Raw genomic sequence first — 18,799 nt, forward strand, 5'->3', positions numbered from 1 at the left:
AATTACAACATTACACGTTACAACACAAATCCTTTTATTTTATTTTTTAGCTTCTACTACGTGCGCGTAACATAGATGTTTCCTGTGTGTCTTTACAACGTGTAAACGTCTGAACAGCCAATCACCAACATTATTATATCTAGGTAGAAATATTCTGCATGCTAATTGTCTCACTGAATGAGAATTACTCCTTAGATATTGAAATTGGGTATTGAATGACGAGGCAGATAGACTTGATGCGTGTGGGACCATGCTCACCTGAATGGGGATCATTCTATGGAGCTTCAGTGCTCCCTTCTGGTGGAATTTGGTAAAGCAGCCAATGCAGTAGTCCTCCGTGCATTCAGCACACATCTACAATACAGAGAAACACAGTAATGTCAGCGTGTGTGAAAGTGTGTCTGTGTGTGTGTGTGTGTGTGTATGTGTGTTTGTGCGTGCGTGCGTGCGTGCATGCATGCGGAAACATGTGAGAGAGACGGATGTGAAGAGTTGTGTGTTTGTATGTTTGTGTGTCTTAGACAAGCAGAATATTAAAAACGAACGATCAGGTAAGTGCATGGACAGTATGTGCACATTTGTGTAACAACCCGCATCGACAAGCAGAAGATTCAGTAATACTTTAGAGATTTTAAAGATTTAAACCTACAGTTAGATATCTTTCCCTTTCCTCTAACCTCAACCTTGCCAAACTTTGACAGGAGGGATGAATATTGAAATGGATTCTCTGGCAGGATGCTGCAAGGTGTGTGTGTGTGTGTGTGTGTGTGTGTGTGTGTGTGTGTGCAGTGAGTGTCTGCGTGCGTGCGTGTGTGTGAGTGAATGCATCTTAAGGGAGGTCATTATCATTTCTATCTGTGAGAATCCGGTCTTATTAGTGGGGAAAAGTCCTTGCATCAGCAGGTTGGGTAGATAGGCATAGACCGGGTGGACGGAGCACACAGGCGAGGCCAGGAGGAGACAGTGAATGAGGGGGGAGTGAGAGGAAGAAAAAGACCAAGGCTTCTTAAAATTCATAAACAACAAACAGTAAAGAAACAGCCATCATTTGTTTGGTTCCCTTCATTTAACGTGCAGGTTTATCTTCGTTATGGCCCACAGTTTCAGCATCAATACCATGTCAAATTCAGAAAGTATAGTACGCTCTCTAAAGGAACAAAATTACAAAATTCTACAGTGTGATTTCTTTTTGGATCTTATGCCTTAGAACCTTCCTTCTTAGTCCCTTTCTTGGTACTTCTTCACCTGTTTAATCAATGCTTATTGTAATAGATAATTGAGCGAAACAAGGCAATACAATAAACAAAACAATTCACCATGCAAATTCATTGTGAATTGTGAGGTCTTACAGTGCAAATTTCTAATAGCAGATTCACCAATTAATCGTGCTTCTTTCTTTTTCAACTCTTTTATCTCATCTTCTCCCCCTTTTAGTTCTTTATTATGTATTAATTATGCATTCATGCATTGTGTTTATGCTTTTTCACCCTTTACTTTTTTCTCACACAAATCGTGTTTGCGTGCGTGCGTGCGTGTGTGCGCACGCGTGCACATGTGTGTGAGTCTGTGTGAGTGTGCGTTCACATGCAAGCCTACAGCTGCGACATTGCCCTTTAATGGCCCCATAAAACCGGGCCTCATTTTCCCTCTCAGGCCTGAGGATAAATTACAGCCACTCCCCAGGGACTAGGCATCCCTATCAGGCTGCAAGCGGCATATCACTGCGCTCTCCTGTGCTACACAGAAGGAAATGAGGTCCTTTTTTGCCTGGGTGACTCTGGAATACAGCACAAGGCTAGGCATGCAGTGTGTTTGTGTGTGCATGTGCGATTTTGGTAAAGTGCCAGTATATGTGAGTCATACTGTAGTTTAAAATAAGCCCAGACGTGTATATGCTTGTGTGTTTCTGGGTGTGTGTGTGTGCGCATTTGTGTGCTTAAGTGCAATTCCAGACAAAATGGCAGGGACAGAGTCATAACGCTTTCCATTATTGCCATCATTATAGGGCCCAAGGGCTATCCAAAATGTGTGTGTGTGTGTGTGTGTGTGTGTGTGTGTGTGTGTGTGTGTGTGTGTGTGTGTGTGTGTGTGTGTGTGTGTGTGTGTGTGTGTGTGTGTGTGTGTGTGTGTGTGTGTGTGTGTGAATTGTGTGTGTTTAGCCTATGTGCTTGCCCAGACTACCATAAGTATTGCCATTAAGCCCATCACTATGGGGCATTGAGGGCATTGGACCCTTCATAGGACAATTCAGCGCCATCATCATCAAATGCACTATCAGGCAAATTACCGCATTACATTTTAACGCAATGTGTTTGGTGCCCTTAAAATAACTTATTCCACAACAAAAATGGCAGAAAAATGGTGGCTGTCAGTTCAATCAGTTCAACTCCTCCCTCTCTTTTATTCCCTCTATCAATCTCTGTCCCTCCCTCATCGCTCTTGTTCTCTCTCTCACTGTCTCTCAGAAGCATCAGTTGTTCAATACTAAACTTTGCTGGCTTCGCGGTCAGACATAGGAGCCGAATTACACAAGCCGCAGAAGATCTAGAAGGCGGAGATGTGGGAGTGACTGGTCATCAAGCATGTATTATTCAGCTCAGTTTGCCACAGTCCATTATACATACACATGCATACACCAACACACATACAGTGTGGCTTTTCATTTCTCCCTCTCTCCCTCTTGTTCACACATACAGTTGCAGGCCACAGTCCCTCCTCCTGAGCAAGAGTGGAGAAGAGTAGCGAGAAAGAATAAACAACAGTGCCCTCAGAAGTCTAGAGTATCGATGAATGGATCCAGCTAAACTGTTATTAGTGCAAACACAAACACACAGAAAGACCAACAGATAGGACAGCAGGGGCACAGCGAGAAAGAAAGAGAAATGGAGAACAGAAAAAGACAGAAAAACATGATGGAGGGAGTTGATAGAGCAAGAAAGAAACAGGCAGGGATATGGCAGAGGGAAAAGGTAGGAGGAGAGAGGAGAAAATGTGTTAAAGTGTGAGAAAGAAAGGGTAAACATGTGATGCAAAGAGAAAGAGGGAAGCAGGATGGGAGATAGCAGGAATCTGGATAACAGAGGTAGATAAGAGCTGATGCAGGAGAAAGAGAGTGAGAGAGTGAGAAAAAGAGAGAGGGAGAAAGTTTTAGCTGAGTGAAGGTCAAGGTATTTGACTCCTTGGGGTGGATGCATAAAACTGTGTAGATTCACTCATTCTTCTCATCAGATGTATAAAGCCTTGTGAAGCTGTTTTATAAATCTCAAACATTGTGGAACTTGGCACATGTGCACAAGCCTTATTTCCACACACACAGTTATCCAAAATGGATGTAGAAACGCTCTTAAACACCATTTGCATATCGATAGTTGTGCCTGCTCCACCAGTGAAATTGGCAAACAAGCTACACAAACTATGTTTTCCTATAAGGTTACACAACATTCCCACCACACATTCTTCTTTTATAAATACCACTTTATGTGTGCGAAATGGCATATGAATTTTCTTTGTGCATACGTATCATTTATACATCTGGCCCCTGGTATTTTTATGCATGTGTAAACGTGTGTGTGTATCAATCAGTGTAAGATATCAATTTACAAATTAACCTAAAAAAGCATGCCTCCAGAGAAGTGGTGTTTGTCTTTTTTGTCAGTTAAAAAGCTTGCCAGGTTAATGTTTGATGAGTGTTATTGAGCTTTATATCCAGAGAGAAAATTCTTTAAATGCCAAACACAGGAGTTACAAACATTTCAGCCATATAGTGTCTTCTGTGTAAGTCTATGGCTGTTCATTTGTGTGCTTACTAGTCCTGCAGTCTTGACTTCACATTGTCCACAGTATGTTCCCCTCAGCCTGTTTTTTCTTGTGGTGCTGAGACTGATGGTATCGAGTGGAGATGGAGGCGGTGGCTGAGGTGGGGCTAAACAGAGCAGTAAGTATACTGTTGTTAACACTTGGAAAGGGGATATCATTTAATATTATTGAAATTTAAAGTGATATTTTGCCGATTTTAAACCAGCTCTGTGTCAAGGCAGTGTGGGCAGTGTGTTTAGACGGAGCTCCCCGCAGAGCGGAGCAGCAGACGGTCTGCAGAGATGGCATCATCCAGCGGATTTCGGCAGACTTCCGCTATGCTAGGATACTGGTGCCACGGAGGGAAGACAAACACCGTTCATCTAAACACACTACTCACACTGCCATGACACAGAGCTCGTTTAAAATCACCAAAAATATCTGTTTAAATGATATCTATGTAAATTAATTTCTGCCTAGTCCAACAATAAAGTGTGTGTGTCAAAAATACAGTACAGTACATACAGCAAAATACCACAAGAATTAGAAGTGCTTGTAGTTTTGGTACAAAAAACATTAGAAATCAACATGCTTATCTTCAGCCACTGCTGTGAAATGCAGCATATAGTAAATAACAACAAAATGCAAAGGATATCACCCACAGCATTACAATTACAACTGACTGTATACTCCAAAACTGTTCCTTATAAAGTTGCATTTACTGTTGCTGTATACATTTAACACGTATCAGCAAATTTTTCAACATTCTGATTCAAGGAGCAATTTTGTGCCTCAGGCATGTCTCACACATTAATAATTCTGCCAAGGTAGGCTACTGGTTACAGAGATCAATCTTTAACAAGAGAACTCCACAGTCCGGCCCCTGTAATGCCAAGTATCCACCTTACTGAAGTAACTGTGAGCAAGACACTGAACCTCTACCAGTTCCCAGGGTGCTGCTCTGTAGCTGCTCTTGAATGCTAACATCCATGTGAAAAGTAGAAAGAATTTCAGTACAGTGTAGTGTATCAAAGGACCCACGTTTTTTGAGAACACAACCGTGTATAGTCTACCTGGGTAACCCACAGCTGAAGCCAAGGTTGTGGCTGTTGACTACTCACCTGTCAGTGGTTCATCCTTCAGCACTCGGATTTTAACCTTGCCTGCTGACAGCTGTTGAGGAGACAGGGAGTATCACATCAGGGGTAACAGTTTGTGTGAGCTCTCTGTTTATATAGGTGTAAGTATGTTTGTATGTATGTATGTGAACTACTCTGTGGCCATCCTATACCATTTGTACTTTTGTATCATTGCATTTGCAACAAATAAATAATAGTTTTTGAATATAAAACAAGTTAATCCATTCTTCAATTCAATCATGCTTGTTCTTTTTTAGTCTCATGCAGTGTAAACTTTAGAACATGAGTTACTTTCTAGTGTTAACCCCAAGGCAACATGCTTTCTCCTCTGAGATATACAGTAGGACACACCCTTCTCAAACCAAGGTGCAAAGTGCAATCCCAAGTCTGCTATGCACAGTGTACTAAAGGAGTGGTCATACACTTTTGGTATTTTTAAATGGATGCAGGCACATGGATCATCCAAAGGAATGAATGAACGAATTAGGAGACATCTATGACAGGTAACCCTCAAGGTCATAACCAACAAGAAAAAGCATCTCAAAGTTTAAGGAATCAGGCTTGAGAACAAGTGATGCATGTTATTTTTTCAGTAGTAATTAGCATGTGAACAAATGTCAGTGAACTTACTAAATATTATAATCATCTTACATGAATGCACCGGTTTCAACCAAATTACCACATCATACACACATCCCCAGATGTCTAGCTAGATTTCCCTTGTACCTTTTGGAGTAAGTTCTCCTTGTTGTTCTTGGTGCCGTTTGTGAGAGCATTGCTGTTTAAAGAACCACATTGTCCAGACTTCCATCTAAACCCTCCAGAATGCCTAAACAGACAGAAGGACAAAGGGAAAGAGAAAGTTTTTTCTTTGGCAATTGAAAACCAACAAGAATCCCCTCAATCCCTTTGACACACATATCTACCAATTTCTACCAGTATCAATAGCTTTCACATTTCAGAAACAGAGATAACACCTGTTTCTGTCCTTGATTTCATTTGTTTATGCCTCTTTTGTCATGAAGACATACATTCCATATCCATAAAATGTAACAGTCACTCTGATATTGATTCTACATTACAAGATCTGGGTATGGGAGCTGAAAACATAACGATCCTTCATTAACAACAAAATGCAACACAGGCACAGACACACACATTAAAACACACATCATTTTTGTCTGACAAATTCTCATTATATTTGAGGGCTTTGGTATAACTGCTCATGTACCATACAGTATTTGAATAAAGCTTAGTGAATGGAGATTGATTCTTTACCACTCTAACTGTACAGAGAAAAATCATTCTAAGCCTGTATTAGACTTGTAAGATTTTAGAATAAAACTGGAATGCAAACACCTTGCCATTCCTGTATTTCAATAGGGTGAAAGTAAAGCAGGATAGATGTAGCAAAACTCAGGATTAATGCATTTTAATCCATTGAAGTACCCAAGCAGACTGAAGTATTTTATTAAGAGTGTCAGACTTTAAGTGGAGGAGAAGGCACTAATGTCAAGAAAAAGAATATAATATCAGCATGAAAAAGGTGTAACAGTATAATGTAACTAAATCCTAAATCCCTCAGACTAAAATATGTGAAAAATAAATAAATTTAGAAAATCACTTTGTTCTATTAAACAGAAAAGAGTGTATAATTGATCACAACATTGTCCTGTTGTTAAGAGGAATTAGAACAGCAAGGATAAACACTTTGCCACACACCTTTATATACACCTAAGAATTTGGCTTTGCCAATATAAATTATGCACATACAGTATACAATGTCATATGGGCCTACATGTTCACATTGCGTGATTAAGTCTAAGACTAAAAGGATGTTTTCCATCTTGTTGCAGACAATAGAGGTAGATTGAACCTCACACATAAAAACAGAAAAGGTTACAGAAATTACTCAAACATGAACACACACAGGCATAGATGCAAATGCAAATACAGGAACATGAATGCAAATGTGCACATGCATGCATGCACATACACACACATACTCAAGCAGGACGCCCCTGTCAGTTGCAGAAAGTGAAGAAATGGAGAGGGATCCTCATTTAGACATGAGTTATTCATGCTCATGTTGTTGAATTATTTATGCTATTTATGCTATTGTGATGTCTGGCTGTCTTTGAAAGAAGTTTATTTTGGATTGAGTTGGCAGCCTGTCAAGGCACAGGAAGTCAGACTCTGTGTGTGTGTGTGTGTGTGTGTGTGTGTGTGTGTGTGTGTGTGTGTTGGCAAGAGTTGCCAACACCCCTGATGCCGTCGCTGTGATGACACTGAGGGTGGGCGTCAGGTAATCACCCTAGCGACATCACCTTGGCAACTGGACTGTCGCTAGGGGAGACAGTTGAGGCACACCCCTGTTGGTGCAGAATGACAGGGTGTTCCCTCAGGACAGGCAACCTAGAGATATAAGTGTGTGTCTGTTTGTGTATCTCTGTGGATTTTGCATTAGCAAAGATCTCATTATCTAATCCACACAGACACACACTCAATTACACCCACACAAATACGAGTAAACACCCATACTAATGGCTTAAAGTTGTTTTTAGAAACATACAGATACTGACACATTCACACAGTAAATTATTCTCTGTCTTACAAACACATAAATATACACACGCACACACTTCCATTGCTGTGCACCTTCCACTGTATAGTAGATGGATAGCAGACGACAACCTCTGAGTCACAACTTGCATAACGGGAACAAACATCAAACGCGACACCAAATGCCACAGTTTCACATTAGCTTAGAGCAAACTCATATTTCTAAATGATAAACAATTATATTGCAATGACAGGAGAAGAAACGGCCACCAATTCAATGTTAACCCAAGGCAAACACCACCTGTCGTACCTTGACACACTCATGTCTAACACACGACTATTGCCTTTAACTGATGCATCCCACCCAAAGAGAGAACAGACAACATCAGCGTGTGTGCGTGTGTGCGTGTGTGCGTGTACACGCACACAAAAAGCGCACACACTATGAAGTGTAATTAGCCAAAGTAATCAAGTTTTCTCTCAATTCCCCCCCTCCCAGTGTTAGACCAGAGGACAGGGCAAAAACAGAGAGGGTCAAAACAGGAGAGAAACTTGCCAAAGACAAGAAAGATTCACACGTAGAATCACACTAATCTTATCTTAACACAATTTAGTACAGCATGGTCCCAGGGTCGACACACATGTATGTACGCACACATACAGACGAAAACAGGTGCTAGGACGAGCCAAACGAAACCAATTAGACGACTACACATACGGACCAAAAAAAGAAATGGAAAAAACAAGGCTCACAAAAGAGCAAATAGAAAGAAAAGCACTGCAAAGAGACAGCGGGTCAGGCAGTAAAAAAGGGAATCTCATCACTTAATGATAGGGAAAGAGCAAGTGTCTGTAAGCTTGTTGGCCTAAAGACAAAGCTTTATTAAATCTGTGATTCGGGTAGGCCAAAACAGTGAATGATCTACTGCGTTTGCCCCAAGCCGCCGGTCGGGCTTTATTATCGCCTGTGTACTCTTCACAAACTGATTATACCGCACCTCCTCTCAGCAAACTGAATTTGTTCGCCAATTCTTTGGGTGTGTGTGTGTGTGTGTGTGTGTGTGTGTGTGTGTGTGTGTGTGTGTGTGTGTGTGTGTGTGTGTGCGCGTGTGTGGGCTTGTTTAACTATATTCGTGGGATCCAAAAACCAGGAGTCCAGTATACTTGTGGGGTCCCGACAGCTTTGTGGGGCCAAAATGCTGGACCCCACAAGTTAAAAGGGTTGTTTGAGGGTTAAGACTTGGTTGTAGGATTAAGGATATGATTAGGTTATGGTTAGGGTGAGGGTAAGGGTTAAGGTTAGGCATTTAGTTGTGATGGTTAAGGTTAGGGTAAGGGAATGCATTATGGCAAATGACGGGTCCCCACAAAGATAGTGCCACAAACCTCTGTATGTGTGCGTGCGTGCGTGCGTGCGTGCGTGTAGCCGACTCTAAAACAAAGACGAACAATTCATCTGGTCCGGCAGCTCTGCGATCTAAGAAACAAGCAGAGAAATAAAAACTGAGTGCGTAACACAGACACACGACACACTGAACAGCCGGAGCATAAATCCCAGCTTGAAGAACTACAGTAAAGGCTTGTCAAAGATACACTCGCATGTTCTGAGAGGAAAAGACAAGGAAATGAGGAAGCTTAGAGAAAATTCAGGTAAGCTTCACATCATACATCAAAACACATGATTAACTGCCGAACACCTCCACCTTACCGGCTTTCTCCCATGTCAATCAGAGAAGTACTGATGAGAAACTGTTTCAACTTCTTCATTAGAGGTGTACAGATTAATTGATTCAAACTGTTCAGCTGGCTTTTACTTCTGTGAGACTGTTACATCACTACACACAGCCTTCAGATAAAAGGGAGGAGGGAATTGCAGCTGCATTAATGTGAAGTTCAATTGTGAAAGCCTGACGGAACGTGTGTATCTGTTTTATTTTAGTACCTGATAATGTAATTAACTCCATGACTGCTCCTCTTCAATCCCAGTTGATGTGTTTTCAGCTTCATCACATCTACTACAAACTTTTCGTCTACCGTCCATCCTGTTCTGCGCACTGTGCGGACTGTATTATCATGTCGACCAACAGACAGCAAATATATAACACAAACTGGGTTAGGAAAACGTGACAAAACCATGGCCGTATGTTAAACTTAAAAGGCAGTATAGTTAAATATAAAAGGTAGCACAACTGATCTTCTGACCCATCTCAACTGACACAAAGGACTTGTGGAAGTGAAGTTTTAAGGGGGGAGAAATGGGACAGAACTTTAGTCTCTGCTTCCTCTTTTCATCTGCTCCCAGCAGTAGCGCTAGAAATGCTCGCCTTGACAACAGCTCTGCACAGTCAAGACTGATTAGAGACACCATTGCACATCAGCAAATCATTATTAATCAACAATGGTTAAATAATTTTCTATTATCAACAGGAAAGTAAAAATTTGAAAAACATTATTATTATGAATATGATGTTTTTACTTTTGTCAGTCACCAGTTACCTCTCAGCCGCATCATATCCTGAGTACACTATTTCATCTATTGACACATTGTAGTTAAGCCAGCTGAGTCTTTCTCCTATACACATACACAACCTCTTGCTATATCTTTCTACCTCAAGCTGGCTCACACACAAATGTAAAATATTTCCCAAGCTAGTAATATTTCAAAGACCTAAAGCTTAAGCAGGATTCCTGCAGAGTGCCGGAGTTGAATGTGTCTTTACTGATTAAGGAACACAAAAAAAAAATGTAGTACTCTCTTTAACATGCAAAGTGTTCAAACACACAAACACACACAAAAGCAAGTGCCAGTATTTACGGAGGACTGGTATCAAAAATACACACCGGCAGCCACGCACAAACCTTGTCGTATCTTGGGGCTGGTGGAGCGTTAAATGTTGCAGTACTTCAGTGGGACAGGAAACACTGTGTTTATGTGCTTATCGTTTGTGCAGCCTGGACAAGACGGCCCTCTCCCCATACTGATATATGGCTTCTTAATTAGAGCAAGGCACCACTAAGAAACAGAGCAGTACTCATATACAAGGAGACCAGGACACACACACACACACACACACACACACACACACACACACACACACACACACACACACACACACACACACACACACAACTCATCTCCTTAAAACAATAAACATGAACCTACAATTATAATCCACAATATTAATTTCCTTGTTTGTGATGATGTATGAATTTAAACCAATAGAAATAGATCATGTGGAAACTCATCATTCCTCAGCTCTAAATCACTGATATTGTAATTAGCAGTGCTGCCTGTAAATGTCTTTGTGTGCAAGCATGTGTGTGTGTGTGTGTATGTGTGTGTGTGTGTGTGTGTATGTGTATGTGTGTGTGTAACCTTTTTCTGTTATACTCACCCTCTTCTCTTTACTGTTTAAAAGAGTCTGTGTGTAATATACATATTCTGCTTCTCCTTAAAGCTGTCCCTGAGTTATGTGCTCATATATTGTGTTATACACCCCTATTACGCTGTTCTCCATATCTTCACATTGGATAACACATCTATGAGTTATTAATGAAATGAGATGAAATGAGGTCAACTGGGAATGGAGAATAAAACAATCACCATTAATAACCAGTGTTTGTTTGCATTCAGCAAATTAATTTCTTGCTCACACAGGCTGGGATGCCCCTCAATCTGAATTTGTTAGATAATAGTCATAGTAATAGGCCAGGTACATAGTCTGTAATGTAATGTGGAGAGAGAAAAAAAAACTATTTTGTGTGAGGGAGCTCTCCAATCCATTTAAAAGTAATTTGAAGATGTGGATGCATTTTAATAGCCTTATACACAGACACACACATGTATGTATGTGTGTCACTGTGCGCATGTGCCTGTTCACTGTGTGTATGCTGTCCCATTAAATGTAAGCATGCCATAAACCCTTATATCCAATCCTAACCAAAATCTGATGATGCCATCTCTCAGTGTGACAGCCTTCCTATATAATTCATTCACAATTGATGCGTATGAATCAGTTACAGTAGATATAGCCCTATGACAGCTAATATACTGACTGAGATATAGATACAACCACTTTATAGACAGTGTGTATAAGTAAAAACATGCCCACTGTTGTATTCTGCCCACTGTTAATCATCACGACAAAAAAACAGACAAATCATAATTTCTTTTGTCATGATGACACCTATGATTTGTCATTTGACAATAACTCAGAAATAGTTGAGACTGTAGAAAAGTCTGTTTCGATTGCTTATGATCAGTTTGCATAGTGACTCAATTTCATTACATGCAGGCCTGGCCTTTGCATGAGGAAAATACAACTACCTCAAAGAAAACACGATCACACTGTATAGCCTTGACGTGTGAATATGGACAAGGTCTCTGTTATCTATGGAACACAAAAGTCATACATTATCATATGAGAGATGAATGGATGGATTGATTTGGGAGAAAAACAATACAAAAGGCCACTTTTATGCATACTGTTCCAATTCAAAGTCCACATCTAGTCTAACACAGTCCAAATGACCAGAGCTGACTTGTGGAGATTTAGGATTATCCAAGTATCTTTTTGTATTTTGAGCCAGGCTCAAAGCTGTTGTAATCTGTTTTGATAAAGTGTGATTTTTAAAAGCCTCTGGAACAGCACACTCTGCTGAACTAGAACTTTCAAAGACACTGAAAATGACTTCTCACCTTTGTCACTTAATGTGATCACTGTAATTCTCACCTTTTTCATTGCCTTAGCCACTCAAAATTAAATTATCTTATATATTTAAAGAAAAAAAAGCATTTGCTGGGCAACACTGCGCCTATGAGCCTGTAAATTCCCTGCAATTATCATAAAGAGTTGCAACAGTTAATTAAACAAATTAAAGCCTTATTTAAAATACAGTGGCAATTACAGGGGCCAAACAAAAACATGTCAAGCAGACAAGTAAAATCTGTTTTGATAATTTGGGGAAAATAAGGAAAGAGAAACAACAACAAAAATGGATATTTGGGGCAATACTTTATTAGCTTTAATTCAAAGCTTAGCTCCCCTACGTATTTTACTGCATCATTTCACTGTTCCAGTGAAGGCAGAATATGAGTGAAGTTGCATACAAGGTGACCAAGTTTCAGCACTGACCTTTAGAATAGTCCACTATGTGAGCCTACTTCTTATTAGTGGCTTTTTCAATTCTCTGACTGCTCCTTTTTTCATTCCATGGCAACCTTCTCTTGACCTTTATAGGTAGAGAAGTCATTGACCTCCCTCTCTCACTCATTTAGTCCCCTCCTCCATCTATCTCTATTGCTCAGTGTCTCTCTATACTTTGTTTGTTGCTTGAGCTTAAACAGCTGTTGCAGTCTTCTTCCCACCTTCTACCTCCCTCACTGACTCCTGTCTCTCCATTAGTCACCTGCTCTGTTCCCTGTGTTTGACAGTCTAGACTTGATGTTTTTCAGCATTTATACGTTAAGCCTCTTATCTCCCAAATCGCTCTGTTCACCCTTCAGCCCCTCTTGCTTGTATCGACTATTAGTACAGCCAAAATTAAATAGCTATTTTTTTGCTTTTGTGTGTGGCTGTTACATGTGGTTACAACTCAACTTCAGTCAGGTTCACGTGGTTAGGCCTGCCATTTTCTTCCTTATTTTGTCTTGGCTAACAATGGAGAAATCAGTATTGTGATGGCAAAGAAAGAAATAAAACAATAAATCTTTTAGTTTTGAAAAAAGAAACTGTTAACAGAAAAGCATTAGAATCAATTGAACATATTTCACATAGTTACACATCTCTGTCATAACCACCATTGGCTGTTTTAAATACATCTTTTTTAAACAGAATTTAAAGTGACCAAATGTAACTTTTTTATGTTTCTGAAACTGTGTAACTTTTCATCTGATGTTCATAAATGACCTGTTACAGCAAATGAGACTAACAGTATAAAGAACGCTTCTTTTATATTGTTTTAATTAATGCCTCTGTCCGGGTCCAATATTTACCACAAAGTCACAAAATGATTTACGGCAGGTAGACGGCGCTACACTAACACATTCGGACAGGTCGCAGATTTCGGCGTAACAAAGGAAAAGTCTGTGTTAGTGAGTATGCAGGTAAAAGATGGAGGAGATGTCTTTATATAGGCCTAATTGTATTTTAATTTTATCTTAGAAGTTATCTGTTGTAGTTATGGCTGATACTGGGGCGGCACCATCACAGGAAAAAAGAAGGAAATTAAACAAAGAACAACTAAAAGCTAAAAGGGGAAAGTGACAGATGACGGGCAAAATCTGAGTCACACTCGGTCGGGCTTTCAACACAATAGACAATAACGGGATTGTAAATAATTTTTCCCTCAGGTATTTAATATGTCTATTTCATTCATAAAATAACTAGATTGCGCGATGTGGTTGTACTTCAGCAGCCGACATTAAATTACGGCCCCCTTCCATTTAGCACGGACGTTTTATTCCTTTTAGTCCGTGTTTGTGTTGTCCTACTATTTTCTTTTCTTTTGTCCCCCTGTACATGTGTGAAGCGTCCTTGGGTTTCATGAAATGCTCTATATAAATCAAAGTTATTATTACGTTGGTTGCTACAACAATCTCTTAATGTTTTGGCTCATGACACAGTGACAGGGATAACCGGTTTAGCTCACGATACATCCAAAGCAGGCTAAGTTACCGTATGCAACACCTGAAATGCAACGATGCATCTGTAACGTATTCTCTTATTGTAAATTAATGATTTTCTGTCTGAGCAAAACATTCATCGCAACTATATGACCTCCCGGTAACGCTAACTCAGTAATACAGTGGGCAATACAGCACCGTAAAGATCTTTATGACAGCAGGTGTGGTAAAAGCAGTAGCACTTTTGTCCAAAGCGGCAGCTAGAAGTAACACAAACTGAAAGTTACAAATAGCTACTTTAAGTGAAACAAATGTGTCAATGCTATGTGAGGAATTTTAGTTAGATCCCACTGTGACCAAGATAATTGTCCAATTCTAGTATCAGCACATGCCAAATGAAATATTGTATATATTCCAGTACTCAATTTGATGGGAATCAGGCATGTAGTTGTTGAGATATCTTGCTCTGGGTTAAAGTGTTGGAAAGTCAGACAGACGTGTTACCCTGTTGCTGTAGGGGTTTACAACATCAAATCCCACACGTGTGGAACAGTAACAAACTAATAACTTTCACGGAATGGAGCGCAGACAACATTGGCAGTAAAATGATCTGTGCAGTAAGTTGAAACTTGATTCAGGAATATGAATCCCTCCCTTTTGTGTTTTCTGTAACCGCTGCTGCAGCCCATCTTGCACATACTTATTCACTATCCTCTCTTCCTCTCTCACGGACACATTATCTCCTTCTTCTGTGTTCTACTGTTTTACTTCAATTCTCACGTTACCACTTCAGTCTGCCCATCTCTCCTCCTCGTCACCTCGACCTCCTCTTTCTCCCCATTTTTCTAGTGCACTAACTATAACACTGATACTCACCCTCTTTCCTCCTTCTCTTTACTCATGCTCTCTTTCAGCTCTTGCAGTTTGTCCTCCATCTCTTTGCTCTCCTGGGCCAGAGTCACCGTCTCCATGTGCAGTTCTTGCAGGTTCCTATGGCGACACACACACACACACACACACACACACACACACACACACACACACACACACACACACTCACATATGTGCAATCAACAATGAATCATACAAATGACCTACTCCGTCAGATTGGACTTTCATCAATATGTTGAATTTATCTACTGCACTAGCAGATCCCTGTTGCCATGACTGATCAACACTTTAATCAATTAGTCACTGGATCAGGGTACCACCAAGCCAGACATCAATTCAGGCAATTACTTGTTGGCAAATGAGAAACTCTGTAGGAGATTGGACTCATTTTGCATTGGGCATTATGAAGAAAACAAATACACTGCACTGAAAACTATCAGAATCCAGGTCACAAGGTTTATCTTGCCTGAAACGGCATTTTGTGAAATAGCAATTCTGTGGGCAGAATTTTAATGGAAAAAGATGGAAATAGTATAGCAGCCATGTAACCCTAATGGGCTTCTACCAAATGCATATCATTGATCTTATCTCATCTTACCTGGCATTGAGCTTGACGGATTTGGCCTTGTTGTTAGGAAGCACCACAAAGTCATTTAAATTCATGTCTCTTCTTTCTGAGATCTCAGGTATTCCTCGTGCGTCTTCCACTGTGCTTTTTACAAAGAGTCTCTTCTGCAATAAAAACCAACAGTAATGGCATAAAACTGGCTATCACGCTGGGCCCAGGCTAAATCACACACTGCCATAAATGAATACTGCTGCAATGAAATGAACAAAATAGCAGGCACAGATTTGCTCAAATGTATAAGAGGCAGTTAAAACAAGCAATCTTGTGTGTTTAAAATTGTATCTGGCAGACTTATATGCTTGACAAATGGTTGGCAACTCTGTTAGGCAGTAAAAGCCAATTAAGGAAATTAGCCAGTAAGGCAGATAATATATTGTTAGCTATACAGTAATAGAAAGGCAGCCACACCTGCAAGCAACTGAGCTGATTGCAAAGTGAAATTAGGTGGAGGTGAATAGCTACTGTAAGTTTTGCTCAAGTTGGTTTACCTCTTAACAAAGACATTTGACATTTCACCTGCTAGTACCCTATATGAAACCTTTGCCCACCAGACTGTTGCTATAGAGCTGAAATCATAACCTTAATGAACGCAGCTCGCATGACAGCTAAAGACCTTTTTTAGAAAGGGTGTTTTTACGGTATACGGTATAAAGTTAGAGCTAGCTTAACGTTAGCCAAAACTAACGATGCAAACGACGTTTTATTAACAGGGAGGAGTCAGTGTAAATATGCACTTGACTGAAGCTAGTTAATGGTGGTGACTCACCTCAAATGTTTAAGCAACGATATAACGTTAGAAAGGTCACAAGAATTTAATTGAAAGCAAGTAGCTAGCGTAACGTTAACGTTACACGTGAAGCTAACTGGGGATTGTGTCGGTAAGGACGTTAACTTGACACACTGCTGAGAATACTAGCTATAGCTAAACTTACCTTACGCTTTCCGTGACTCTTCTTGGTTTACCAGCGTATGATAGCACAATCTTTTCACTTTTCTATTCACTTTATAGTCATGGAATTAAAACTACAACAACTAACAAAACAACAATTCACGATTGTATGCCATGCATGTTCCAGTCTCTGTGATCACAGTGTGTTTGTGTTGGGCTATCGTTACTATGGCAACCAACGCCTTTCTCGCGATAGCCCAGCAGCTGGTTGGGTTTGTATGGGTTTACTTTTTGTTAGATGTTGTGAACTTTTCTCTGCCTGAATTTGTTGATGCATCTTCAACTTTTTAAATAATCAGTTTAGTATGCCTTTGTTTGTTATGGGAATAAACCTCGGATTCAAAGACATCAATACCCCTATTGCCTCAGTAATCATGGGCAGCGGGAATTCCTTCTAATTAAAATCCTGACAGCATCAAGATAAATATTATAGCTCTGATTAGAGCTTTGAACCCTGGTTTTTCCAACAGACTTTCATGATGACAAGCATTAGAGATCAGAAGCAAAATAAATCCCCATTTGCCCCATAGTCGACGTGTTAGAATAAGAGTGAAGGATACAATGTGTAGGCTGTGTGCCACAAGAGTGCTTGCCGCTATGTTTGTTTTTCTACAGGAATAAAGCTGGGCCACCATGTATCAGTTTATTATATAAACGTAAACTGTCAAATACACAAATGCAGAGGAATCTCGATTCTTCAACAGTCAAAATGCCATACATATAGGGGAACTCGTTTAAATCAATAGAAAGGCCTATACCAACAACATAATTTCACCTAGACACCTTTGCAAACCGCATCTAGCGAAGTAGCATTATCTTTTGGAAATAATTTATAATTTATATTTTTTATAGTGGAAAATTATTCTTCTCTAATAATTCCAATTATTTATTAGGCTATTATATTTGTGTGATGTTCTTGCATACACGCCGATGTGCCTACAGCGAAAACTCAAACAGACCCAGAGGCTCTGTTTGTGCATGCATGAGTCTATCTCTCTTTCCCATAACAGTGCAGCCAGTCAGTCATCCATCCAGCCCTCATCTGTATTCTAGGACAAAAGAAACTTCCTGACGGTATATGCAAAAGCAGTCCTCTACAGCAGACAATGGCCCTTACTTTTTTCAATGTCTTTCAATGCCTCCCTACCAAACCACAGGACAATTATGACTAAACAAGCAAGAACAAACCTCCACCTCATTCCTAAATCCTGCTTTCTCTCTCTCTCTCTTCCTCTCCTTTTGTCTGTCTCTTGCTCTCTCTCTTCCTACATTGTTGGTGTATGACCTATTGCCCCTGCCATCAGGGAAGTGTGAGTGTATGACTTAGTGAGCGTGCCTGTGTGTGTGTGAGTGTGGATGGTCATTTAGGGTCCTGACCCTCCAGCTGGATTCTGTCTCTGCTGCTAAACAGTGACTCTCGCTCCCTCTCTCTCTCTCTCTTAGCTCTGCCCGCATAGACAGCTGGGCCTGCAGTAGAATACCGATGAGCAGAGAGAGAAGGAGTGAGGGAGCGGGGGATATAGAAATGAGGGGGTGGGGGGGAGAGGTTGGGAAGGGGGCATATAGCAAGAGGCCAGAAGGCACATGGAAAAGCAATGCAAGTGAAAGATCAAGAACAAGAGAGTAACAGAAGGCATTAAAAGAGGAGTACAACAGCAGAGCAGTTACAGAAAAAGGACAAGCGGTGTGCTGTGAAATGTCAGGGCTATTTAATTCATTAGGAGGCAATCATTATGATGCTGTACTGAATGTCATCTGCTGGGTTAAACCTTCCTCTGCGGCCTCATGCTGGATATATATTGACTGTTTGGCAGTGGTTGGAAACATTTTAACAATGACAGAGTGCCAGCAACAAGAACAGAGAGAAAGGAAGGAGAGAGAAAGTCGTCAGCCAGCCAGAATCAACAGCATTTTTGTGACTCCTGCACAGGGGGGTTGTAGATAATCCTGGGAGTATATTGACGAAATAATAGAGAAATTGTTAAATAACCTTGAAAAAGGTGGTTGGGAGATTTAACACATTCATCCACCTACTTGTTCTTACTCAGAGTCACAGGGGGATGGAGACTATCCCTGCACGGACAAATGGCAGGAAAGCCTTAAGACTAGGCAAACACATTTACGCTACAATTTCAATCTTCTAGTTCACCTGACCTGCATGTCTTTGGGGGGAAACAAGAGCAAGCAACAGAAATACAGGGAAAACATTC

At 40.4% G+C, this 18,799-nt stretch overlaps 1 protein-coding gene across 5 annotated transcripts in view; it reads right to left on the bottom strand.

Annotated features, from left to right (window-relative positions):
• Nucleotides 1-16,735, bottom strand: part of zbbx (zinc finger, B-box domain containing) — a 55,139-nt gene extending 38,404 nt beyond the window's left edge. For 4 of the 5 annotated variants that reach the window (XM_028574313.1, XM_028574314.1, XM_028574315.1 and 1 more), the window contains exons 1-7: nucleotides 16,573-16,735; nucleotides 15,611-15,744; nucleotides 14,998-15,111; nucleotides 5,661-5,763; nucleotides 4,917-4,968; nucleotides 3,807-3,922; nucleotides 259-354 (exon numbers count right to left, since the gene is read on the bottom strand). In XM_028574313.1, the coding sequence (XP_028430114.1) occupies nucleotides 259-354; nucleotides 3,807-3,922; nucleotides 4,917-4,968; nucleotides 5,661-5,763; nucleotides 14,998-15,111; nucleotides 15,611-15,675 (546 nt within the window). In that variant the 5' untranslated portion in view covers nucleotides 15,676-15,744; nucleotides 16,573-16,735. The remainder of the gene's footprint in view (nucleotides 1-258; nucleotides 355-3,806; nucleotides 3,923-4,916; nucleotides 4,969-5,660; nucleotides 5,764-14,997; nucleotides 15,112-15,610; nucleotides 15,745-16,572) is intronic. The other variant, XM_028574312.1, reaches the window with a different exon arrangement.
• Between the last annotated feature and the right edge of the window lie 2,064 nt (nucleotides 16,736-18,799).

The sequence above is a fragment of the Perca flavescens genome, chromosome 3 (genome assembly GCF_004354835.1).
Source record: "Perca flavescens isolate YP-PL-M2 chromosome 3, PFLA_1.0, whole genome shotgun sequence".
NCBI classification, from domain to species: domain Eukaryota; kingdom Metazoa; phylum Chordata; class Actinopteri; order Perciformes; family Percidae; genus Perca; species Perca flavescens.